The sequence below is a fragment of the Delphinus delphis genome, chromosome 8, assembly GCF_949987515.2.
Source record: "Delphinus delphis chromosome 8, mDelDel1.2, whole genome shotgun sequence".
NCBI lineage: Eukaryota > Metazoa > Chordata > Mammalia > Artiodactyla > Delphinidae > Delphinus > Delphinus delphis.
Window position 1 is genome coordinate 76,880,909 of NC_082690.1, and position 24,357 is coordinate 76,905,265.

Sequence of the window (24,357 nt, forward strand, 5' to 3'; positions counted from 1 at the left end):
GTGATGAATTAGATAGAATGGTTAGGGAGATTGGCCCAGGATTTTGTACATGAAGAAATGGGTAGATGATCGTGCTTTATTTTACAGCTGAAAAGGCAGGGGAAGAGGCAGACTGAGGAAAGATCATGGGTTCCTACATACTATGCAATATACCCCCATGGGTGCCCAAGGGTTATGGGTACTGTGGGCTCCCTGTCACACTAATCCTTTCATTTCTGCTCAAGAAAAAATATAAGCAAATGAATAAGGGGCCAGGGGGCTGCCTTAATTGCCATAAGTCCTTAAAAGGTTTTCAGTTTTAAACTGTTAGATCAGTAGTTTTTTGGGTTTTTTTTTTAAATCACAAACATCTGGAGACTTAACTCTTAAGCAATTGAAACACATCATTGTACATGGACATCTACTGATATAGACAGTAGATTCTATAGGGGCTCAGAAGAAAAGTCAGTTTGTCGGAGTGCTTAGAGAAGTTTCCATGGAAGCACTAGAATTTGAATTGCCCAGACCTGGTGCAAATAGATGAACACGGAGAAAAAGCAAATACAATGTAAATTCGTGGTTAATGAACCAAATATTGAAGTTGGAAACATGTAAGGATATTCTGGGGATGGTGAATAGACCAACTTGATTGATGTGAAGAGTATATGGGGAGAACTTTTTGTAGATGGACAGATTAAGTTGATAGCTGCAAGGCTTAAGCATTTGAATCCTTGTTTGGTAGACAGTGAGCTGGAGACTGAAACCATTAAATTTAGAAAGATTAATATGATGATGATGTGCAGATTGTGTTAGAAAGATCTGAGGTTAAAGATAGGAAGAATATTTTGTGAAGTTTCTGCATTTGTTCATACATGAGATATTAAAGGATTTAAAGTAAGAGTGTCAATACTACGTTGAAAGGGGCAGGACATTTCAATACATATTTATTAGAAAATAACAGTGAGCTGGTTTGGTGACTTATTGGCCAAAGTAGGAAGAGGTGAGGAAAGAATAAAAGCTATACTATGCTTTTTGAAGTTTGAAAAACTACAATTATGAGGGAACAGAACTAAAAGAAGGAAGTTCTGTTTGTGGGAGAAATATAAGAACTTGATAGTTATCCCAGATGGCAAGGTATGAAAATGGAAATGAGGAATATTTTTGAGACTGCCAGTGTGTTTCAGTGATCATTAAAATCCCCAACAGGTCATTGAAGCTGCAGGCTGAATTTTATATCATTTTTTTAAAACTTCTCTTTGTTTCAGTTTTCTAACAAACATATATTTATTCCTCATGAGCAAACAAAAGCTGGGTCTCACCCTGTAGCACAAGGGTCTCTTCTGAGCATCCTTAGTCATCAGGGAGCAGATGTGTAGGGGCAGGAAGCTACACTGTAATCACAGGGCAGGAAGCTACACTGTAATCACTGGGCAGGGGAGGGAGGGAAAGCCTTTATTTTGTGTAACTCAGACATTGGAGAAATGGCTGCCGCTATCACAAGCTATGCATTTTATTCAATGTTTCCAGTGAGATTCATGCCTTGCTTGGAAAATGGATGTGTGTCTGCTTGTCATGAAAACTTACCAGCAGAAATCCTTATTCCTTTGCTACAGATGTACCAAAAATTGTCAAGTCTTTTCAGTTTAGGAGTTTCTTTAAATGTATAGTATTTTAGAAAAAAATCAATAAACAGTTGATCTTGTGAGAAAACAAAGCAAAACAGAAAACCTTACTACATGTCAGGCATTATTTCAGGAACTGTTCATATAAACTCATACATCCCTCACAGCAACCCTATGATGTAGACACTAGTATTATTTCACAGGTGAAGTTGATTCACGTGCCTGAAGTCACATAACTAGTAAATCAAGGTCCAGGATTCAAACACAGGCAGTCTAGCTCCAAAGTTTGTGCTTGTAACCACTCCATTCTCCTGCTCCTCCCTGGACATAATATATGCCTTAGCTACACTCAGACTTGTATTTATCCAACAAATATTCCGTAAATACTGTTCAGTAGGTGCTGGGGATAAAATGGTGAACAAAACCAGACACTGTTCCATTCCTCATGGAACTAAACCGTCCTGAGGGAGATAGTTGCTAATCAGTTAATCTCACACAGGAACATGGCAGCAGGAGCCCTTGAACATTGTGGATTTTAAGCAATTATAAAGAAGTGTTGAGGGGTGGTGTTTGGGGGTAAGTGATCTGTCATCTGGGATTGGGAGGTATTTGCGCAAACAGCTATGGGAAGGGCAGAGAGGACAGTTCTCTGTAAGGGCTGTGCAGTGGGAGGGAGCATCGGGAGAATGCAGGAGTGGGAACAGAAGCTCCTGTGGCTACAGAAGATAGTGAAGGACCATGGTGCTAGGTCGGTAGGGAGGAACCAGGCTAATACAACCTGTGGAAGCCATATTATAAGGAGCTTTGTCTTTATCCTAAAAGCACTGGGAAGCTAAATTTGCCTTTCAGAAAGTCCACTGTGATTAGAGTATGGAGTACGAAGATGAATGCACAGCATGATGAACAAAATTAGAGGATGGATAAAAACAAATTGGAATTATATCACCATATAAATATAAAGCATGTCTTTTGTTTTTTTCTATGTATTTGTGAGCTTATTATAGTAAGTACAGATGTGATGATGTATCTGTTTTTCAACTCTCATCAGGGTATTTCTTGTAAATAGACTGAAAGTAGACATGTATTTGAAAAAAAAGTAACATTAATTGGAGATAAACTATGGTCTAGGATTGGTATTAGGCACTTTCCCAAACATTTAATTCTCGTAAAAAGTTACAAATGATGGACCTGAGGTTCCAAAAGGTTAAATAAATAGCCATTTTTTTGTCACGGCCTTACTGCTAGTGATTTGCAGTTTCAAGGCTTAAGCCTTTTCTCTGAATTACTAAAAGTTTAACATCCCTGTGTTTCAAACTACTGAGCATCTATGGAGCTATCATTAGTCAATTGATGGGCATTTACAAGGTGCAGTCCCATGGAGTTACAAAAAAAAAAGTCTGCTCAAAAAGTGTTTAGAAATCAGTTAGCCACTAAAATAAATTGAGTTTCCTGGAATCCATCCATAAGGCAATCTTTGGACCTTTGAAAATGCTTTTCTTTATTGGATATTATACAGATGGGTACTAAAAGTAGTTTTAACTAAAATATTAGAATCAGTGACCCTGTGAACTCAAAATTTGCTGCCAGTATCATAAGTTATTGCACCTTAGAATGTATAAAATGTTGTTGGAAAGGAAAATTTCAAGATACATTTTAAAAGAATTTTCCTGACTATTTCCTTAAGGTAATTTCTTGATCTGTAGAAAGGTCACAGAAAACTGACATACATTCTCAAAAACATTTTTTTTAATTATCATCAACTATCATCATTTGTTTGAGTTCCTATAATTAATTACTAATTAACAATTACCATTAATTTTGTTAAGACTGAGGGACTGTCACACCTGGTATCCAACACTTGCTTCCTCTAAGAAATCTTTCATATTCACAGAATGTTTCTCTTCCTTCCATTCAAACCTCATTCTTTCAAGTCTGACTACTATAGCTGTGATTTAGAGGTGTTGCAATTAAAAAAGAAGTGACAGAAGAAAAAGAAGTCACTGGTTTTTACTTCTGTAGAATTATCTAAAAAATTTTTATTCCTTTACACCTTCTACAACAAATGACCTAGTTATTTTTCCAAAGTGTGCATGTAATTTAAACTACTTCTTAGTTTAAAATGTTATTTTTGTTTTTTATTATTCCCCATATGAACACTGAGATTGTAAACTGGCAACCACATAGAGCTGCCTATAGATCCAATTGTTCAAACTCAGGGGACTTTCACATTAAAATATCCAGATTTCCAAATTCTTCTGAGAAACTGGAAGATCCAGCAACACTGGAACTGCATTTCTTTATGGAAACATTGAGTTAGAACTAAATAAATATGGCTGCCCCTCCTGGACATGGCATGAGCTCTTTAGTTTTCCACAATTGCCACCATTTCTTATAGTCCCCTAGTGCTAGCCACTTTGTTCTGTTATTTAATCTGCCTGACTTCTGGGCCTTTGAGTTTGTAACTCCTGGTTGACATTACAATATTAGTAATTCTTTTTATTTATTTATTTATTTATTTCTTGCGTTACGTGGGCCTCTCACTGTTGTGGCCTCTCCCGTTGCGGAGCACAGGCTCCAGACGCGCAGGCTCAGCGGCCATGGCTCACGGGCCCAGCCGCTCCGCGGCATGTGGGATCCTCCCGCACCGGGGTACGAACCCGAGTCCGCTGCATCGGCAGGCGGACTTCAAACCACTGCGCCACCAGGGAAGCCCATTGCCTGCATATTTGAAAGTACATTCTATATACCCTTTGGAAAAGGGAAGATATTAGTTCCTGCCAATTTCCATTTCTTCTTTTATATATCTCTTCTGTTTCATAGCTGAAATGTCTACTTGATGTAGTCAAGGGGAGTATTTTATCTCAAACTTTTGTGAAGAATGGATTATTTAAACTACTAGTAAAGTAAAAAAAATAAACTACTAACATTAAATTTTCAGTTCACTGCCTATGGAGAACTAAAGATGCCATTCTCTCCATTTTTTCTAGGTTTAATAGGTGAAAGAAAATACGTATTTCTTTATTGTAATGTTACCTGGCTAAAACCTTGGGAAATAAATCAAATGCTGAAATATATTAAATTCCAGGCAATGGTGAGCTTTCATGGAGCAGTTAGAAGTGTACGGGTGTAAGAGACTGAATGATTCGATTTCAACTATGTGTGAGCTCAGTTTTTTCATCTTGGAAAATGGAGATACTATTATCTACCTAATTCATGGCATTATTTTTTGAGAATTAAAGAGGATAATCTATCTGAAAGTATATGTTTTGTGTGCCTAGAGTGCGGTAAGCACTCACAATGTTAATTCATTCCTTCCCCATCTACCATAAGATTCAGAAAACAAGAAGTCAGGACTGCTTATGTGTGAAGCACTGTATTTGACACTGTGGCAGTATAATGATAAATAATATCGTGGTTCTCTAGGTGTAGATTATTTTAAGTAATATAAATAGAATTAGTCACTACTGCCCTTCTGAAGCTGTAACACCCACAACACCATAACTAGGACATACACATGCTGTACTCTGCAGCACATAAGTAAACTCTTTCTAAATGACCAACATAGTTATGCATCTCAGTAACTATATCCAGGGGAACTATTGGATTTGAGGGACTTGAAAGACATGGGGACACTATTAGTTAGAGACAAAGTAGTCAAGGGGTTAAGTATTGGACTCTCTAAACCCCCAAATAATGGCTTTACTTTCCCTGTTATGAATGCCCTAATATGATAGCCATAAGCCACATGTGGCTATTTAAGTGTAAACTGATTAAAAAGAAATAAAGTTTAAAAATTAGTCTCCAGTCACACTCACCACAGTTCAAATGCTCAATAGCCACATGCCACTAGTGGTTACTATAATGGGTAGCACAGATATGGAACATTTCTATTATCACAGAAAGTTCTATCGGAAAGCTATTTTAAAAGTGACGTTTAAGTTTAGGGCAAAGATAGAAATAAATTGTTTGCCAATCTTTTTCTGAATTCTTGTACCTGTAACAGAAGAAAAAATGAAATGTTTTCAAGAAAATATGAGAGAAGGAAATCATAGGCAATTCAATATATTTTTACTTGCATTGATGGCAGTGATGATAACTTTATTGAACACTTACTTCTACACTTGAATTATATTATTTAATTTGCACTCACACATAGTCGATGAGATGCATTTTTTTTTTCTATGTGCGTTGAATAGAAGCTGAGAGTGAGGCACAGAAACATTAAGTATGAGACTGAGGCACAGAAACATTAAGTAATCTGTCCAAAGTACCATAGCAAGAAGGTGACATAGCTGAGTTTGAACTCAGGTAATTGAATTCCAAACCCTAGCAGGTGATTAACCTAAGAGGTAATGGATTGAATTAAAAGATTTTAGAAGTAAATTAAAAATCTTTCTTTTTATTTCAACATAATTTGGTTGTTGCTTTGAGGGAATGGGGAGGACACTTTCAGATTTCAAACCATCCATTCTCTTGTATGTTCATCATTCAGTTCACAAGTATTAGTATAGAGGCTGAGAATATATAACTTAGGTTAATCCCGCTGAGAGATAAAAGGATAAACATTAGACTATCAATATTAGAAAAATTAACATGAAATCTAAAAAGAAATAATACGAATGAACTTGTTTGCAAGACAGAAATAGACCCACAGACATAGAAAACAAACCTGTGATTACCAGGGGGGAAGAGGGGAGAGGGATGAATTGGGAATTTGTGATTAGCATATACACACTGCTATACATAGAGCAGATAACCAACCTGCTGGATAGCATAGGGAGATATACTTAGCATTTTGTAATAACCTATAAGGGAAAAGAATCTGAAAAAGAATATGTGTGTGTGTGTGTGTGTGTATGTGTGTGTGTGTGTGTATGTGAGATAACTGAATCACTTGAAACTAACAACATTGTAAATCAACTACATTTCATTTTTAAAAAAAGAAAGAAAAATTAACATGTATCCTACTTGTACATGATTCTAATGTTTTATTGGTAGTCATTTCTCCTTTTGCTAACACAAAATATTGAAACCTATACCATGGAGGCTGGAGGACGGTAGCATGACTTTTACTAGTGAGTAAGCAAGCCTAAATTTCTACCGGATCTCAGCTCAGCTTGGCAACTATTCTCAACTCATTCCATATTCAGTAACTTTCGAAAACTGTTCAAAGGTTTTATTATATTTTTCAGTTATACTTTTCTTAATTTATGGGAAGCATTTTATGTGTACTATAAATTTAGTGAATTTTGAAGGCCCTGGAAACATGTCCCTTGGAGATGTAAAATCTCTAAGGCAGAGTGTTTGCTCCTGCCCTCACGTTGATTATGATCTAGTGTGAGGGGTCAAATCTAACCATTCATTCGTGTATTCATCAATCAGGTTCTGAGGACATAATATATAGCAGCATTGTCGGGAAAAACTCATCTGAGTAAATAATTAGAGATGGTATTTAAATGCCGTAGGAGTTCTTTGGAGAGTTAAGCAGTAAAGGGAAAACTAATATGGAAGTTGAGCTATATGTGGAGGTTCTCTTTTGAATCCCTAGTTCTTTACAGCTGAAGTATTCCTCTCCTTATCTGTGGTCAATTTTTTAGCTATTCAAGTAGACACTGTCATAATTACTCAAGACAGCTCTCTATTCTAAACCTCTTCTTCAAGATTTTTGTGGCAAGGTGAAAGCTGATTTTATTCAGTACATCAATTTGCTTTTATTTTATTTACTGATACTAAAGAAGAGATTCAGAGCTGTCATTTTTCCTAGGATTTTCATGAGAACCTAGAGAAATTAATAATTTTTTAAAAATAACAGAACTTGGAGAGATATACAGTAATTGCTAAGGTTTTTGGAACTTTATGAATATTTTTGTGTAAAATATGTCAAAAAATATTTATAAGTTCCAAAGGTATTGAGTACTGATATTATCGAATCATGTATTCTTTAATTCAAGTGAAATATGACATCTGCTCTAAGACTCTTATGTATAAATGGCACAGCAACCTTGGGAAGACTGTTGACCCTTTGATTTTTGGTTGGTATGCAGCCAGGAATAATATTGGATTCTACAAGCTATGAGCTATGTCCCTTGGTGGATTAAGTGTCAAATCAATCTAGCTTCTCTGGTGCAATCTGGATATTGTATTCCTTTTTGCCATGAAACCCATGCACCTCATGTCCTTTGGCATGCCCTTATATATGTCAAGTATTTTATAGTTCCTAGGTTATAGTTCCTGTGTGCAAGTGTGCAAACTCATTCATCAGTTTGAAGTGGTTTCAGAAGGGTTTTTTTCCCCACCCAGGGATAGAGGTGGTAGATTTTAAAATGGCTTAGTGTTTGACTCTGTTTATGTTCTTTTCCTATTTGCATCATAAAGAAGCTTTACAGTCACCTCTTGAAGACTTTTTTTCAGCAGATCTTTTTGTTATGTTTTGGCTGACATGATTTACCTTATTTGATTATTTAATTGGAAAATATTGATAAAATGTAAAAGTCACTCAAAATCCTACTACATATTTTGGAATTATGTAAATTAAGATACAAATGATTCTCTATGCATCAATCACCTTCCTCAAAGGTAATTACTATCAATCTGATGGATGTCCTCCTTGAATTCTTCCTAAATGCATGTTATATAAATAAATACAATATTCATATTTATAATACAACATATTTATATGCAATTTAACTTTATATATGACCATCTATACTGTGTGTGTATGTACATATACATGCACCAGTATGTATGTGCATACACACACATCATAAAATGAAATTGTAGTGTATATATGTGTTTGCAAATTATTGGTTTCTGCTTAAGAGTATATACTGCACACTTTTATGGTCCAACACATATATATTTATCTTATTCTTTTTAAATTATTGCACAGAGTTCCACTGTATTTGTATACTTTATATTATTCAACCAGCCCTTTCTTGACACATTCTATGTCTATTTTTTTCCTATTCAGTGTTGCAACAAATATACTTGTCCATATGTTTTGAAGTAATAATACTATTATATTGCAAGATATATTTTTAGGAGTAAATTGCTAGATTTAGGGATATATGATTTTTAAGTTTAATAAATATTGACTAATTGATGTTCATGAATATTTTATAAAGGGGACATTAAACTATGCTACTTCTTATTGTTTTTTACAATTCATATAGGAAAGCATTTCTTTGAAAACCACTACTTAACCAAATTGGTTAAGGGGTATTGTTATATGTATATATAAATATATGTGTATTCATGCAAAAATTTTTTTATGTCTAAGCCTAAAACAAATTCAGTCAGCAACAAAGAGATGGATCTTTGCTATTGGACAGACACAGTCTTTGAGTGATGTAGTAACTGAATATTTTAGTTATGTAGCCATAAAATCCCTGGACAGAAAAAGCCCTAGTAATAGTTTGATGATAGTAGGCTTCACCAGTACACCAAGACCACTATTTCATTTTTTGATAACCATCTTGGTAAATGACCTCAACAATCCACAACATTTTGTTTATATTTTCTTGTTCACAGAGAATAGAGGAAATAACCTATCTGTGAATTGAAATCACAAAATGCTTCTCCCTTGATCTTTTTGCTCTCAGAGGCAAAGCTCTGTTTAGCCCAGATCATCCAAACACTTGGCTCAATCTTTCACATCACATAGAATCACATTCTGTGACTTCATGGAATGCCGTGAAAACTGGTTATATTCTATTAAAGGAAAAAACCTCACACAACTCTTTATAACATTTGGTATGGTAAGGGAGATTTCCAGGGCTAAAATTTTATGAGGCTGATAATAGAAAAGTCTATCCGGGTTCACACACTCCCTTTTCTTAAGCATTTTCTTATCCTGGAAGAGAAATGATGCAGAATGTAAACATGTTTCAAGGTCAGATAGCAGAAATCCAACCAGAATTATTTTTATATTACATAAGAGAGCAATAATCTATGGTTTAAAAGGAAATAGTCTGGAAGAATGATGGTAAAATGTTATTGTTAAAAGATAAAAAATTTTAATATTTCCTTTTCTTATATTGGTGATAGAGAATTATGGATGTTAGACAATTCTGCTGCTTTCTTTTGACTTTATAATTCTATTGTAATTTTTATTGTGTGTGCGTATGTATACACATAAAAATGCAGGTGTGTGTGTTACATTTTATCTATATTCATATACTGCATTTGTGTTTCATTCTTCTTTCACAAGTGAGAAATTCATTTATACATACTTTATGAGAAATACTGACAGAATACTTAGATGAAAGAGAAGGCCAAAAAAAAAAAAATAGTAGAAGAGAAAGAAAAGAGGCAATCTGAGCCAGGGAAGGGATTTATGTATGTTTACTTCTAGATACTAAAAAGGTAAGTATATGTTTACAGGCACAGATTTTCCTAGTCTCTTAATTAAGAACTAAGTTTCATTTGAGTTTCATGTCCTTTCCTATAGTTCTTTACAAACCTATTTATTGACATAAGATTGTACCAAAGCGTTTTGTTGAAATCATAAATGTACACTTAACGTGTCACTGTGATGACTGCCAGATATTCCACCAGAGTGAGATTTCTTTGTTTTTCAGAAGCTGCCCTTAAAGAAGATTCCATGCAAGGCCAGTGCACCCTCAGGATCCTTTTTTGCCAGAGACAATACAGCAAACTTCTTATCCTGGTGCCGAGATTTAGGGGTAGATGAAACATGTCTGTTTGAATCGGAAGGTTTGGGTATGTACATTTCCTTCAGAATTTTAGCTGATATAATATTAAAATTATTGTTTGTCTGTATAACTCTCAAGCCTAACTTTTTTTGTGTGATGTCATTTCATGCTTTGTTAACTTTAAAAAAAAATTGTAGTTTGTTGTAAACTTGCAGTTTTTTTGTAAACTTGAGTCTTTGAAGGTAGAAAAATTCACCCTCTTAATCTTGGTCACCTTGTGCATAAAATAACAGGAACGTTAAGTAGCAGAATCCTTTCCTGGTTAAAAATAAGTACATACAATGCAAAATTGGGGGATATTTGGAAAATGTAGGGTTAAGTTTTACCACCAGGCTCTTACCTGGAGTAGAAGGGTAGCTATATATGGTTCCAGCCCTCCATCAAGAGCATTTTCGTCTTTTCACCTCTACAAAAGTATGAAAACACCATCTCTCATAAGTTCTATCTTTCTTGAAACTGATTTTTTTAGTTAGTTAAGCTTATTTTTAGATAATGAAACTTATTTTTTAGCTAGTTAAAAATTAGGCAAACAAGCAAGAGGTTAGGATCATTGGAGACAATGGAACAAGAGACAGATACGTTAGTGCCTAGGCCTACCCAGATAATTGTGGGGTTTTTGTTTTGTTTTATGATTGAATTTTGGCAAGTCCACTTCCATACCATAGTTTTGTATCTCCTTGGGAGAAAACATACATTGGATTATTCAGTGTTTTGACATTACTTGATACCCTTAAATGTTCAAACCTTCGATATAAGATCTACCCCAGTAGAACTCTACTATGGAAAGTATTGGAATTAAAGTCCAATTCTAGTAAAGTGGAACTAAGTGAAGAAAGGAGACATTTAGGGGGGAAAAATGCTTTGGTTCTTTTACCTGAGGCTTTAAAAAATCAATTCACAAAATCACGTAATACAAATATTAACATCACAGTAAGCTGAGCATCCTTCAGAGAGAGCAAGTATACAAACTGCCTTCTGAACAATGAGAATACACTTTGCCCTGAGACCTCACAAAACAGCATTCCCCTGCTGAACCTAGGAAATTGATGGTAGAGCAGCTAAAGTCTTACTCATTTTATGTGGTTAAGGAAACTTGTATTTGTACTAAGAGGAGTTGATGTGATATGGAAATACTGTCATCAAATTTCTGAGAAGTCTCCCAACAGAGAAGAGAATAACATGAACTTAGACTAGGAGAACATTTTGTACCTGAAAGAAAAATTTAACCAGAAAAATTGCACAGAAGCATACTGTATACAACAGTGTGCTCTATGAATGCTCATTGTATATGTGAGCTTTGAGTGTTCTTACCATTTCCTCATGTCAAAGTAAAAAGAAGTTGGTGGAGGATATGTATGGATATAATTCTTTTTCAGTGCAGTGGTAATTTTACAAATAGATTTTAACTTTCATGTTTATAGGTTTATGCACGTGGATGAGTTGTGAAAAAAACCCTTGAAAGATCTAGTAAATGTCTGAGTGTGTGTCTACACACACACACACACACATTTTTATATATATAAATTTTAAAAACTCAAATCTTAGTCACAAGAAGCACACTCTTTATGTGTGGACAAATAACATCATGATTTAAAATTCTGGAGTGCCCCTGCATTGCTGAAGAACTGCCACATGGGGAAACTGCTTTATTTTTTGTTAATTTGTTTACTACACAGGTTTCCATTAAAAAAAGCATTTTTTCAGTGACTACTGTAGGCCAAGTGGACTACTAGGAGCTCTGAATGTAAATATGGTCTTGTCTCAATTTTCTTACTATTCATGAGTTCTTTTGTTAATTGAACTAACCAAACTTTCAGTTGGACTCCAAGAAGCTTGGATGGCTTTTTAAAACCCCATTCAGGTAATAAATAATACATTTTATTTTGAAACAATAAAGCATAAAGCAGCTCATGTAACAATGGTCCTGGTATATAAATACATACTCTGTAGCTTATAAAATTATGTCATGAAGAATTTTTAGATGGTCGAGTTCTTCACCCTGTTTGAAAAAAGCTGACTTTATAAACAAGAAATTTTTATATAAAAATTAAATACATGATAATTTATATGTCATAACTGTTGAGTAGTTTGTTAAAATATCTTTGATTCTGGTTACCTTCTACAGTATAACTTCACTTATACCTTGCAATTAAAATGTATTTATATAGCCAAGAAGGTTTAGTAAGACCAAATTTTCAAGGCTATAAATTTTTAAAATAATTTTGAATCCTCTCAGTACCAAACCAAATCAAATAGTTAGACTTTCTAGTTTGCTGCTCAATGAAAAGATAAATTTGAAATATCTGCTGCTCAGAATAGGGCATGAGGTGATGTACAATAGGCTCTGTGGAGATGGAAGAAGGGAGCCAATACTATAGCATTGACTTCAGGATTATTCAGAGAAAGGAAACAGCTGTACCCATAGATGTTAATGATAATCAGGAGGAAGCCCAATGAGAAATTCCATTTCCCCAGGTGGAACCCATTCTCCTTGGATTTTTCTTATTATTCGCTTGTGAGTGAGGAAGTGATTGAGCCGCTGCACTTGCAGAATTGACTTTCTTGCAACAATAATACTGTGTACTCTGCTTGATGTCTTTTCACACTTCACTTTTGAAAGGGAATTTAGGACAAGGGTGTTTTCTTTTTTCCCTACCTCAAGATTTCATTTCAGTAGCACACAAGATGAAGAGCATCCTTTGTGTCCTGGTGTTTTGAACACCAAATAAAAGGACAAGATGCCCTGATGAAGGGGAAAAATCTGTTTGAATGAATGATAAAGTAGATCATTGTACTGAATGTGTATCAAGAGGCTTCTGTCTTTAGCTCTTCAAAGGTCTTCGCCTGCATAAAGCATTCTTATCTTTGTGGCAACTGATACGTTACCCTCTGTTGCAGTGCTTTTTTGGTACGATTATTTGCGGGAGGATCTTAATTCATGACTCACTCTATCTGTTCTCTTTCCACAACAGCTAATGACAAGAAATCTCAGTGGGTGGGGAAGGGATGCCAGGGATGAACTAGGGAGTATAGACAGCATCTTATTCCATATGCTTCTCTCGTGCTTGTCGTTTTGATTCTCGGCAGATAACTTTCTATGCCACATGACGCAATCACATACAGGGTGTAACCTTCCATTTACCTTCTAAGACATTCTTGAGAGAGAATTTTTCCTCTGTCAAACATCAGTTCTTGGATTATAAGTTTACTAATATCTCAGAATAGTGTTTCAGAAGTGAGACAATAGAAAAATGGATAAATATCATGAACAGCTTATTCATATAAGACTTATAAAAGCCCAAAACAGAGATAAAAATGTTTGACACCTTAGTAATAAGGCAAATGCAAATAAAAACTATGAAAAATTAGTGAGGATTAACAATTTTATATTTAGTGCTGAGTATAGGGGAAAGTGGGATCTTCTATACGTTGCTGGAAAAAAACTGGAAGTTGGCATGCCTTCTTTGGAGGGCAGTTTGACATTATGTAAGGTCAGTGCTCATATCTTTTTATCAAGTTGTTCTACTTCTAAAAGTTTATTTGAAGGAAGTAAGTACAGATAAGCAATAGAATGTCCATTGAAACATTTTTTATAAGAGTAAAAAAGGGGATGAAATGAATCTATTTGGTGGTAGCTTAAACTGTAGTCATTCATAGATACCAAGCAAAAATAATATTCATAATATTTTTGAGACTAAGAATATGGGAAAATTATGATATAATATGAACATGAGGTCTCAGCATTTACATTAGTAAATATCAAAAAAAATACTATATTCAGAATCTGAAAGTAAGATAAATAGTAATTAGGTTGTAAGTAATATCATTTTCTTCTTCAGTTCTCTATTAACACACTTTAGACCGTAAACAGGTGTGGCATGTAATCTGAAACATGAACAATTTTATTTATATTAAGATAATTTGAACCAAGGTGCATAGAGATTTATTGACATCAGTATATTATACATCAGTATATTTTATATATCAATGTATTATAAGGGCTGTTTTATATTAGAACCAAATATCTATGACTTTTTCTCAATTTAAAAAAATTTTAAGTTATGAGCCCTAAAATTGATGCTCCTATATGATTTTTTTCTAGGATATTTTAAGTAGAAACTATTTCCTTAAATTAGTGATACTCTTGCATGGAGGATTTATTATTTGTAATTTACTTTAGCCCACTGATTTAGAAATTGTTAAGTTAGCTTAATTTTTTCCTCAGAGCTTTGTTTATTTTGCTTTACTTATGTACATTCCGGTGAGCTGGAAGATGGAAAAAGATAAAAGGATGGGGGAGGGAATATTTGAAAAATGCACATTTTTTTGCTTGCTGTAATTGTGTCAATATTATTATGTTATTGGATGATTATAGGATTTGGAGGCCAGTGACTATTCTTCATCTATTTCTCTGAGAAAGAATCTACTCAGCAAGAAAAGGGTTTGCTATCTGCTGTGCTAGCATGCAAATGTGTGTGATTTGTTTTTTATTTTTATTTCTTGTATTTGTGTTTGCTGTGTGGCACTGTCTTCTTTTGATGCATGACTCTGAAGAGTAGTTTTATACAATTCTTTGTTCTATTGAACACTGGTCAAGCACTGACCTACCTACAGTATTGGTCTGATGTTGCACAAAAGTGAAAAGGATTGTGTGTGGATTTTTAAACATTAACATTTTCTGTTTTATACATATTGCATCAGAAAAAGAATCTATGCCTGCCTTCCAGTGTTTGATAAATCATCCCTTGGTGTTGTTGTTGTCTGTATTGAGGACTATAAGAGTATTTCTGTAGAAAAAAAGTTATATTACTTTTATTAATATTAATGTAGAATAACAACTTCAGGATACCAAATTAGCTCTGGATCATTTATATTCACATTATTTCATCCCCAGGAACAATTTATTTTAGACTTTGGCTTTTTTGACACCTGTTCTTATAAAGTACTTTATTAGCATCTTGGGGTTTTTTCTTTTTGCGGTATGTGGGCCTCTCACCGTTGTGGCCTCTCCTGCCGCGGAGCACGGGCTCCGGACGCGTAGGCCCAGCGGCCATGGCTTACACCTTGAGAGAACAAAATGTCTCCCAGTATCAAGGATTTGATGGAGTCAGGGTTGAATTAGGAAAGAGGACAGCCTTTTAGCTTTCCCAGAATCAAATTTTCACTGTGCGATATTAAATAACAATAGTTATATGCTCAATAAGGGTAGCCTAGCAGTGCACATGTGCTATCATATCTACTTTCCCAACAACCACCATTTTATAATGAAAATACTAGGTTAGGACCAAGAGAATTAAATAACTTGCCCAATATTAACAACTTCTCAGTGACCCAGCTAGGATTTGAATTCAACTTCATTAACCTTCAAAGATCATATCCCTGTGTTACAGAAAGTTATGCTTCGTATGAGTTAATTTTAGAAGTTCGTATGATGATGTCAAGTAAAAGGAAAAGTAAAATATAAATAAAAACCAAATTAGAAGAGACTCTTGACTCCTATTGCTGCTCTGAGTGATAGTGACTTAATCCATTAATTTCACATAAGGTCTGGGTGCTAGAGACAGAAAGGGCACTCCTTGCTCTGGGACATTTTTTGACTTAGTGGCAAAGGCAATTAACTATATTTTATTCTATACATCTTCCATCACTGATGAGATTATGAATGAATTCTCTTTGTTTATGTGAATTATGTGACTGCTGTATCCTGTTTTAAATGCGAACAGTGATTCTGAGAAATTTGGATACACACACACTCAGCATTCTTGAGTTTGTGAGGTTTATTCTTGCTTGCCTTTTCTTCTCTTTAGCTTCCCTCAGATCAGTTTTAAGGCACCTAAATTTCTTTGCTATTCCTATTGCTCCCTACCTTTAAACTCAAGGATTTCTGCGTGTGACTTTCTGGGAGTGACATGATGTAGACAGCCATCCCTTTACTTTCTGGGGAGGCAACTTTTGTACCTTATAGATCCTGGTAGGTGATAAATGCCCATAATACCCATTAAGGGCTAATCCAATTCACAAATTATTTTTTCCTCCATTCATCATCATCTTCATCATCATAATCATCATCATCATCATCACCGTTATCTTAAACATTTCTAGAACATGTTCCATATATCAAATCACATTTTAATATTTTAACCAAAATAGATATAGAATTATAATTGACGTTTATTGTAATAATCATAACATTGATTAATATAATGATTCTCAAGCTTTAATGTGCATATTCATCACCTGGAAACCTTGCTTAAATGTAAATTTTGCTCAATACATCTGGGGTGGGACCCAATAATTTGCATTTTTATCAGGCTCCCAGCTGATACCAATGTTACTGGTCTGTGGACCATCACTTAAGTAGCAAAAGAATAAAACCAGTTCTTCTGATATCTAGTTTAATGTCTTCTACTATGTCACTCTTTCTGAGTATGAGAATCTGTTCTCTGCTCTGGGGAGGTGGGAAGCTATTAAATTTATGATATTTTCACAATTTAATATTCAGTCAAAAATAAAAGTTTTGCAAATATTTTCTTAAATATAAATCTAAAATATAGTTTCCTTTAAAACCAAAATGAATACTATTGCCTCTAATGTATATAAACCAAATAGATAATGAAATTTTCTTATTTTCATTTTTTGTCCATCTGTTGAAACTTAATATATATAGGAAAACTATACATTCATGGTCTAATGCATTTTATCCTTGCAGATTCTGTGACATTAAAACTCTACCCCTTGCCTTAGCAGAAGGTCTCATTTTCTATTCCTGGAGCTAGCAGCATTCCATTTGACATTTGATGCCCATGAGATTTTAACAGAATCTAGGTTATAGGATTGCCACATATTTTGAACAGGGATCTATGTTGCTTTTCCCAGAGGTGTTCTGCCTTATACTTTTCTTCGAAACAGTTTTGATTATTTAAAAAGAAGCCTCCAATGATAAGACCTTTTGCATAATAATCACCAGTGACTAGACAGCTTTTTGTTTTAAAGATAATTTGTTCAGAGGAAAGAAAGCCATAGTGATCCCCCCTTCTAACCATAACTCAAAGCAAAAGACCATATTAATATTGTAATGATAGAGTGAAAAAATGTTTCCTACCATAAACCTCAATTTAAGTATAAATTTCCTTATATTTTTGAAAAGACAAGTCAGTAAAATGTCTTTAAAATGAGTAGTACATACAACTCAACATAAAGGCTTTAGTTCAAATGCAATATACTAAAAATTGTCTTTCTAATCATCCTGACAAAAACATGCATTCATATATACAATATATAATCAACTTAGGTAACTTATTGAAAATGGGTTCATCTAAATTATTTTATTCCCAGAGATGCAGAAAAATTGACAGTAAGATGTTTAGTGTTTTATAAAATGACATGTTCTAATGTAATTGTTACTTAAGTTTTATGCTTAGCACAAACCCATAATAATGATAGGCTCTCTCCTTTATATCTGTCTATATATGCCGGCCAAATTGACCTACTTAACCTTAAATTTGATTAAATTTAGAATTAACTATTTCTGATATAATATAAATGACAAAATATTCAAAATACACTCATTATAATAACTGCTTTAAATTATACACATCTATCCATAGTAGTTTTTTTAATTCTGAAGTTTCTTCCACTGCTTAGTATGGTGGCTTACATATGACAGGTGCACAGACCAAAAAAAGCTTATAGGAAAAAAAAAGAGTGTGTTAATATTAACTAAGCTAAATGAATATAATCTTTAAGCAAATAATTTACAACAAAAATAATAATAAAGAAAGAAAAGTAACCTTGGGAATTCTTTTCTATGTGCCAAACATTGGCTAGGAATAACACGAATAATATTGTGTTAAATCCGCACAAAAATATTGCAAGATACACACCATTATTTTCCCTCAGAAAACTGAGATTTTATAATCTCCCAAAATAACAAACTAGTAAATGTTAGAGCTCACACTCAGACCCAGATCTTTGTGGCTCAAATCCCATGGTCACTATTCTCTTTCCACCTGTTAACTTTAGTTTAGAACTTTCTTGAGTGCAAAAACCAAACACAGTCACATCTCTGGTATAATGTAGATACTACTTAAAGACACTTGAATTTAATTTTATAGAATAAGGTAAGAGTGTTTGCTTTTACAATTAAATAAACTTTGACATAATTTAAATTCTTGCCTTTTCTAAATATGCTAGGTAAGATTTTAGCCTTTATTCAGTTTATTGTCACAACCATTATCATCACGACATAATTGTCATCATCCTTGATAATTTGAGACATGGTGTTTACTGAGTAATTACTCTGTTCTGTTCTTGTCATTGTGCTGTTATGCCTCTCTGCAGATTTAACTCATTCATTGCTTACAAGTCATCAAACATGGTATTTTTGGCCATTATGGATCAGGCATGATATGCCCAATATTCAAAATGCCATTAACAAGTGAGACAATATTATAGGTGTGTTTTGAAGCAATAAAGCAATTGCTTTATTAAAGATAACACTTCCAAGAAAACTGGGAAGTAAAACATCATCTTTCTATTATCATTTTCCTAAGGAATGATGCTGAGTGAGATGTTTATTTGTCTTAAATTTTATAAGCTGGTTCTGTTAAGGATATAAAAAGGAGAATCATGCAGTTACTTTTCGGTTTGCCAAATTGATTTTCTAATGAGTCCATGGTAGATTCAATATTTTAGTGTTGGCATGCAAAGGCTGTTTTAAATTGATAGCTGAATACACAATAGCAATGCATCCTACATATCACATTGTCTTTCTTACATTACCCACATTACTGTTTTCTTCAGAATGAATTTTATTTTCCATTGAATGTATCTATTGGTATTTACTTCCAATTCTTACATACTCTCAAATTAAGTACAATACGTTGATTAAAGAATCATGATAGTTGAGTCAGGTGTTGCCTTTTAGAGTTGGTGTTGACTGCATATTGGCACAGTTTGGTCAGTTCACTAATAATTTTCATATTTTAACACTGTTTCCATCACAAAATCCATGAGATTGTATCCAAGTCTCCTTGAGCTTTAGCTACTTGCTTCACACAGCTTTCACTGAAGATGAGGGTATTAGCAGGGCCTTAAACATCTTCTTCACTTCAGCTTTCATGTATTCCTTTTTCCTGTTTGTTATTTTGTACCATGGACAGGATAAAAAAAGTCCAAATCAGAAGAAACTGATTATCTAGACAAGAAGATTGATTTTCATTTGTTTGCTTTTGTTTTATGATTTTTGTTATTGTTCTCTGTTTGAATTTGGTGCCTATGTGATATTACAGTCCGTACATTTCATTGCACTGAAGTCGATTTAATATATCAAAAGTTGTATCATTTAGCCAGAGTCAGCTAATGGTACACTTGAAATTGGAGGTAGTAAATATCTTTGCTTTAAGGCCCTTTAGTTAAAAGTAATTTTAGACTTCCCCAACCTGGATTTTATGACAATTCACTAAGCGTTAGCTGAAACTCAAATTTATATTACCAAGAATGGAAGGATTCTGTAATTCAGATTTCCCATAATCAATTCTATTTTAATGAACATTGCTGATGATATTAGAACTTATTTTAAAAGCTTTAAAGATGACATTTTATAGCAAGATAATACATTTTTGTTTGTTTAAAGCCAAGTGAAATCATATACTTTTATAATCTAAGTAAATGTATTTTTCTATTCACCACACACTCCCAACAAATTCCATTCTGGCGTCAGTGGCAAATATTGCCATCGCCATAACCTGTGGAGAGAAGGAATTAGATATTTAAGTGGGGGGAATAGAATAAAGCTGGGAAATTAAATTACTATAAAATTCTATGTTTAAGAATTGAAGCAATATTGCTATTTTTCTTAATGTTTATCAATAAGCTAGTATTTTCTTTTATCAGGATATTGTGTCTATGTAAAGACCATTCTCAATTCAATCTTTTCCCCCCAATATCTGTTGTTAGGTGCTGTATATAATAACATTTTAAAAATTCTCTAATCTTAGTTTAAAAAGAAAAAAGTATAAGCAGTACAACTCCTCTGGTAGGCTCGACAAATGCAAGTATGATTTGTCAACATTACTGAATGTGTCCAGAGCAATTGATAAAGCAGCTTTATTAAGTAATCATATTATATTAGAAAAGAAATATCAATGCAAAGAACCATCTTCTAATTTGCTCATTTTATGGGCAAAACTGGCTGATGGTATATATTTGTACATATTTACAGAATTCAGTCCGTTGAAAGTGTTTCTTTCTAAAGTATCATTTAATCAAATTTCATTAGGAGAAGACATCAAGTTTCAGAGGGCTCACTTGACATTATTGTTTGGAGGATAACAAAGGACCGTGATGTGTAATTTTTAATCCTTATTCGTTGCATTATTTCTGCTAAAATCACTGGTGAAGATAGAGTTAGGATTTTTAAAAGACCAGACTTTGCTTCATAGTCTTATGTTTGCTGTCTGTTTTTAAGTAATCCATCAACTATTTATATCATAATTATAGCTACATGTGTTTCCAATATTGACTTACAAATATTAACTAATTGAAGAAAATATTTTCAGGGTGGGATTCCTGAGACTCATGGCTTTTAGGGAGGAAGTTGGGCAAAGAGTTTTGAAAACTGCTTTAGGACTTTAGTAAAGCTAACTGTACTGTGGGATAGGATGGTTTCTATGAATATCAGAATGAAGACTAGCTCATTTACTGGGACCATGAGCGATGAGGGAGTCCATCCTGCTCCCCATTGAGCTGCTTTACTGTCCTTTCTATGGTAAAGGTGTCCACCTTTGTCTTGTCTTTCAGTCCTCCACAAGCAACCCAGAGAAGTGTGTCTCTGTTTGCTGGAGCTTGGCCGGATTGCAGCCAGGTAGGTCATACTACTGCCGCTACTTAAGACTTGACCATCTCAGCATCCAAGCAGCTGAGAAGCTTGCTGCCTTTTCATCGCTGATGTTTAACCTAGGTGTTGAGAAGCAACTCCTTCAAATATGATCAGTATAAACATCTTGAGAGCAATTGTTCAAACTAAAAAAGTGGACCACCAATATTCTTAACATCGTGGCCTTATCGTCAAAGTCACTGTGTTTAAGCATTTTCTAAATATCCTTTAATTGAATACATTTTCCTTGCAACTCTTTCTTGGGAGGCTGGGGAGGATCTTGTACATGAAATTGTATGTGACAATTATGCTTTCCTTAGTGGAAAGTCTATTCCCATTACTCTCTCTCTTTCTCAGCTCCTTCACCCCTCTCTTCCTGTTTACTCTTTAATAATTTTCAGCCTCTTCTTTTGTTCCTTTTTCCTCATTTTCCCCATTTAACATCTCATCCCTCAACTCTTTTGGTTTCTACTCCTGAGTGGATGGATAGTTTTAAAATTATTCTCCATAATTTGATTGGAAAAAGATAGAATATTATCCTTCATATGTAGAGATATCTTTGGAATCTTTTTTTTCTAGAAAAGAAAAACAAGAAGTAATTGTAGAAATCATAACTGTAGCTAAATAAGCAGGAGAAGGGACTTTATTAGCTCAGCTGACTTGATTTGGTTTCATGTCTTCTCCTTATTACATTGTAAATCCTCAAACAAGGCTTCTGACAGTTTTATAAAGCCCAAAGAATTATAAATGAAGATATAAATGTTTCAATAGATCTTGATGCAAAATAAAACTTCAGAATTAATTAGAATTCATTTCTCATCCAGATCTGGTTATACTTCTAGCATTGAGATCAGATGAACCAATAAGACAAAGTAAGAGTTTGCTCTGGGTGTTAATTCTCAAAGGGAGAGCTATAAAGAAAAGAAAAGACAAGGTGAGCACATCAGCAAATTACAGCAATGGGTAGAAAACTTGTTGCCAATGAATAGCCCTTTTTTTGAGCCAGTGGAAAATTCACTGTAATCAGAAGTAACCCCAAGTTCTTTAAAACATCATAGTCAACATAATCTTAACAAATTGTTCATCAGGTATGGATTTTACTTTATCATAATAATTGGATGAGAGAGATTGTTTTAATTTTTAAAAATTTGAATTAAATAAGAATGAGGCTCCACTCAATAAGGAGTGAAAAAATTCAATTTGAGACATTTAGGGATGTCCCTACTTGCTCCCACACCTTTCCCAGCTATATTGTGTGACAGCCTCTGGAGAGGGTCCCCTTGTCTTCTGACCACTCAGGTCTCTACTACTCAGGGATAGTTCATAGTATCTGACTGTTTCTTAGGACCCCATTCCCCTTCAATGCTGTCACTTTCTTGGGTTCTGAGAGGGAGCGAGACAAAGGTACCTATTGCTTTTAGGACTCCGCTAAGCCACTCCTCTACCATGCTTAAGCCTTCTGACCTGCAGGACAAACAGCTATGAGTCAAAGGACTCAGCCTTGAGTCCTTGGGCTCAGCAGATATCCCCTAAGAAAGGTGATATTAAAAATACAGGAGGGAGGAATACACACAAAGTAAAATCTCAGTAAATGAGCTGCTGCCCCTGAAATGCTAGAGTAAAAGAAAGATTGTCTAGAGTTCCTGGGTAATAGGAGATTAGGCAGAAAACTTTTTGTTTACTTGGTTATTTTAATTATATCATTAGAATATTCTGAAATGCCAGATTCTATTTTGGTGCTTTGATAACCTAAATATGTGGATCAAACAGGCATCATGATTCTGAAAGTTGTGATAGAGGTAAAAAGGAGTGGCGCTATCTACAGAATTAGCTGGGAGTTGTCATTTCCTCTTGCTTGGTGTACATTATTTACCTATTTTCTGGATTTATTTTATTTTTTGTAATTATACTCTTTATTATCTGAACACTGTTAGGAATCTTGCTGAACTAAACATTTTAACTATGACAAGTCATCAAAGGAGAAGGCATGCTATCCAATGACAAAATTCCCGTAGGAATCACCTTTCCTCCAGCTACTGAGTCTGTCATGAATTGCCCCTTGCCATCGTATATAAAACAAATTAATATCTTGGTTAATGAAAGGGAATCATAATGGCCTGGTCAGTTTGAAGGTGAAGCATTATATGAAGTGCTTTGTGTGTGTTTTTCCCCAAATATTTTAAAACTGAGATTCTGGGTTGCTCCATTTCTTTTTTTTTTTTTTTTTTTGTGGTACGCAGGCCTCTCACTGTTGTGGCCTCTCCCGTTGCGGAGCACAGGCTCCAGACGCGCAGGCTCAGCGGCCATGGCTCATGGGCCCAGCCGCTCCGCGACATGTGGGATCTTCGCGGACCAGGGCACGAACCCGTGTCCCCTGCGTCGGCAGGCGGACTCTCAACCACTGCACCACCAGGGAAGCCCGATTTTTTTTTTTTAAGCCACTTTATTGAGATACGGTTGACATACAAAAAACGCTGTACATATTTAATACAAACCACTTGATGAGTTTGGATATAAGTATACATTTATGAAACCGTCACCACAATCTATGCCATAAATATATGTATCACCTCCAAAAGTTTCCGCTGCCTTCTTTATTATCATCATCATCATCATCATTATTATTATTATTATTAATAAGAATGGGTGGCTACATTTCTGACCTCACTTTATGACCATGTGATAAAAGCAGAGATTATTCACATTACAAAAGAAAATTACTAATTTCACAACGCAGTGATCTAAGGATTAAGACAATACATTACAATATTCAATTTGTAAATTTTGCCTTTTATCTTCTTCACCTACTTAAGTGATGTCAAGTATTGCACACTTACCATGAAAAAGAAAAAAATATGCTAACAGATTATTCAGGGCATCACTTTTGTGTGCAGCATAAGGTTAAACAGCTGAATGCCAAATGGATAGATTGAACATTTAAGTATAAATCGATTTAAGTTTCTCTCTGTACACATTTGAAGATTTTATCAAAATTTTAATGGAAGTTCAATTGTGCTTTAAAAACAGTAACCCAATAAACCCAAACATCACTACCTTAGCCCTGTGTTGAAGCATAATCGTTGAAGGAAAAAAGGGAAATTCATCATTCCATCTTATTTTACTCCTGATTTTTTCTTTAGATATATTAAACCTTTATCTGGATCAT

The 24,357-nt window shown here is 34.4% G+C and overlaps 1 protein-coding gene across 3 annotated transcripts in view; it reads left to right on the forward strand.

The window, feature by feature from the left end:
• Nucleotides 1-24,357, forward strand: part of GAS2 (growth arrest specific 2) — a 124,866-nt gene that overhangs the window by 36,398 nt on the left and 64,111 nt on the right. For all 3 annotated transcript variants that reach the window (XM_060018613.1, XM_060018611.1, XM_060018614.1), the window contains exons 4-5: nucleotides 10,181-10,322; nucleotides 21,116-21,179. In XM_060018613.1, coding sequence (XP_059874596.1) covers nucleotides 10,181-10,322; nucleotides 21,116-21,179 — 206 coding nt within the window. The remainder of the gene's footprint in view (nucleotides 1-10,180; nucleotides 10,323-21,115; nucleotides 21,180-24,357) is intronic.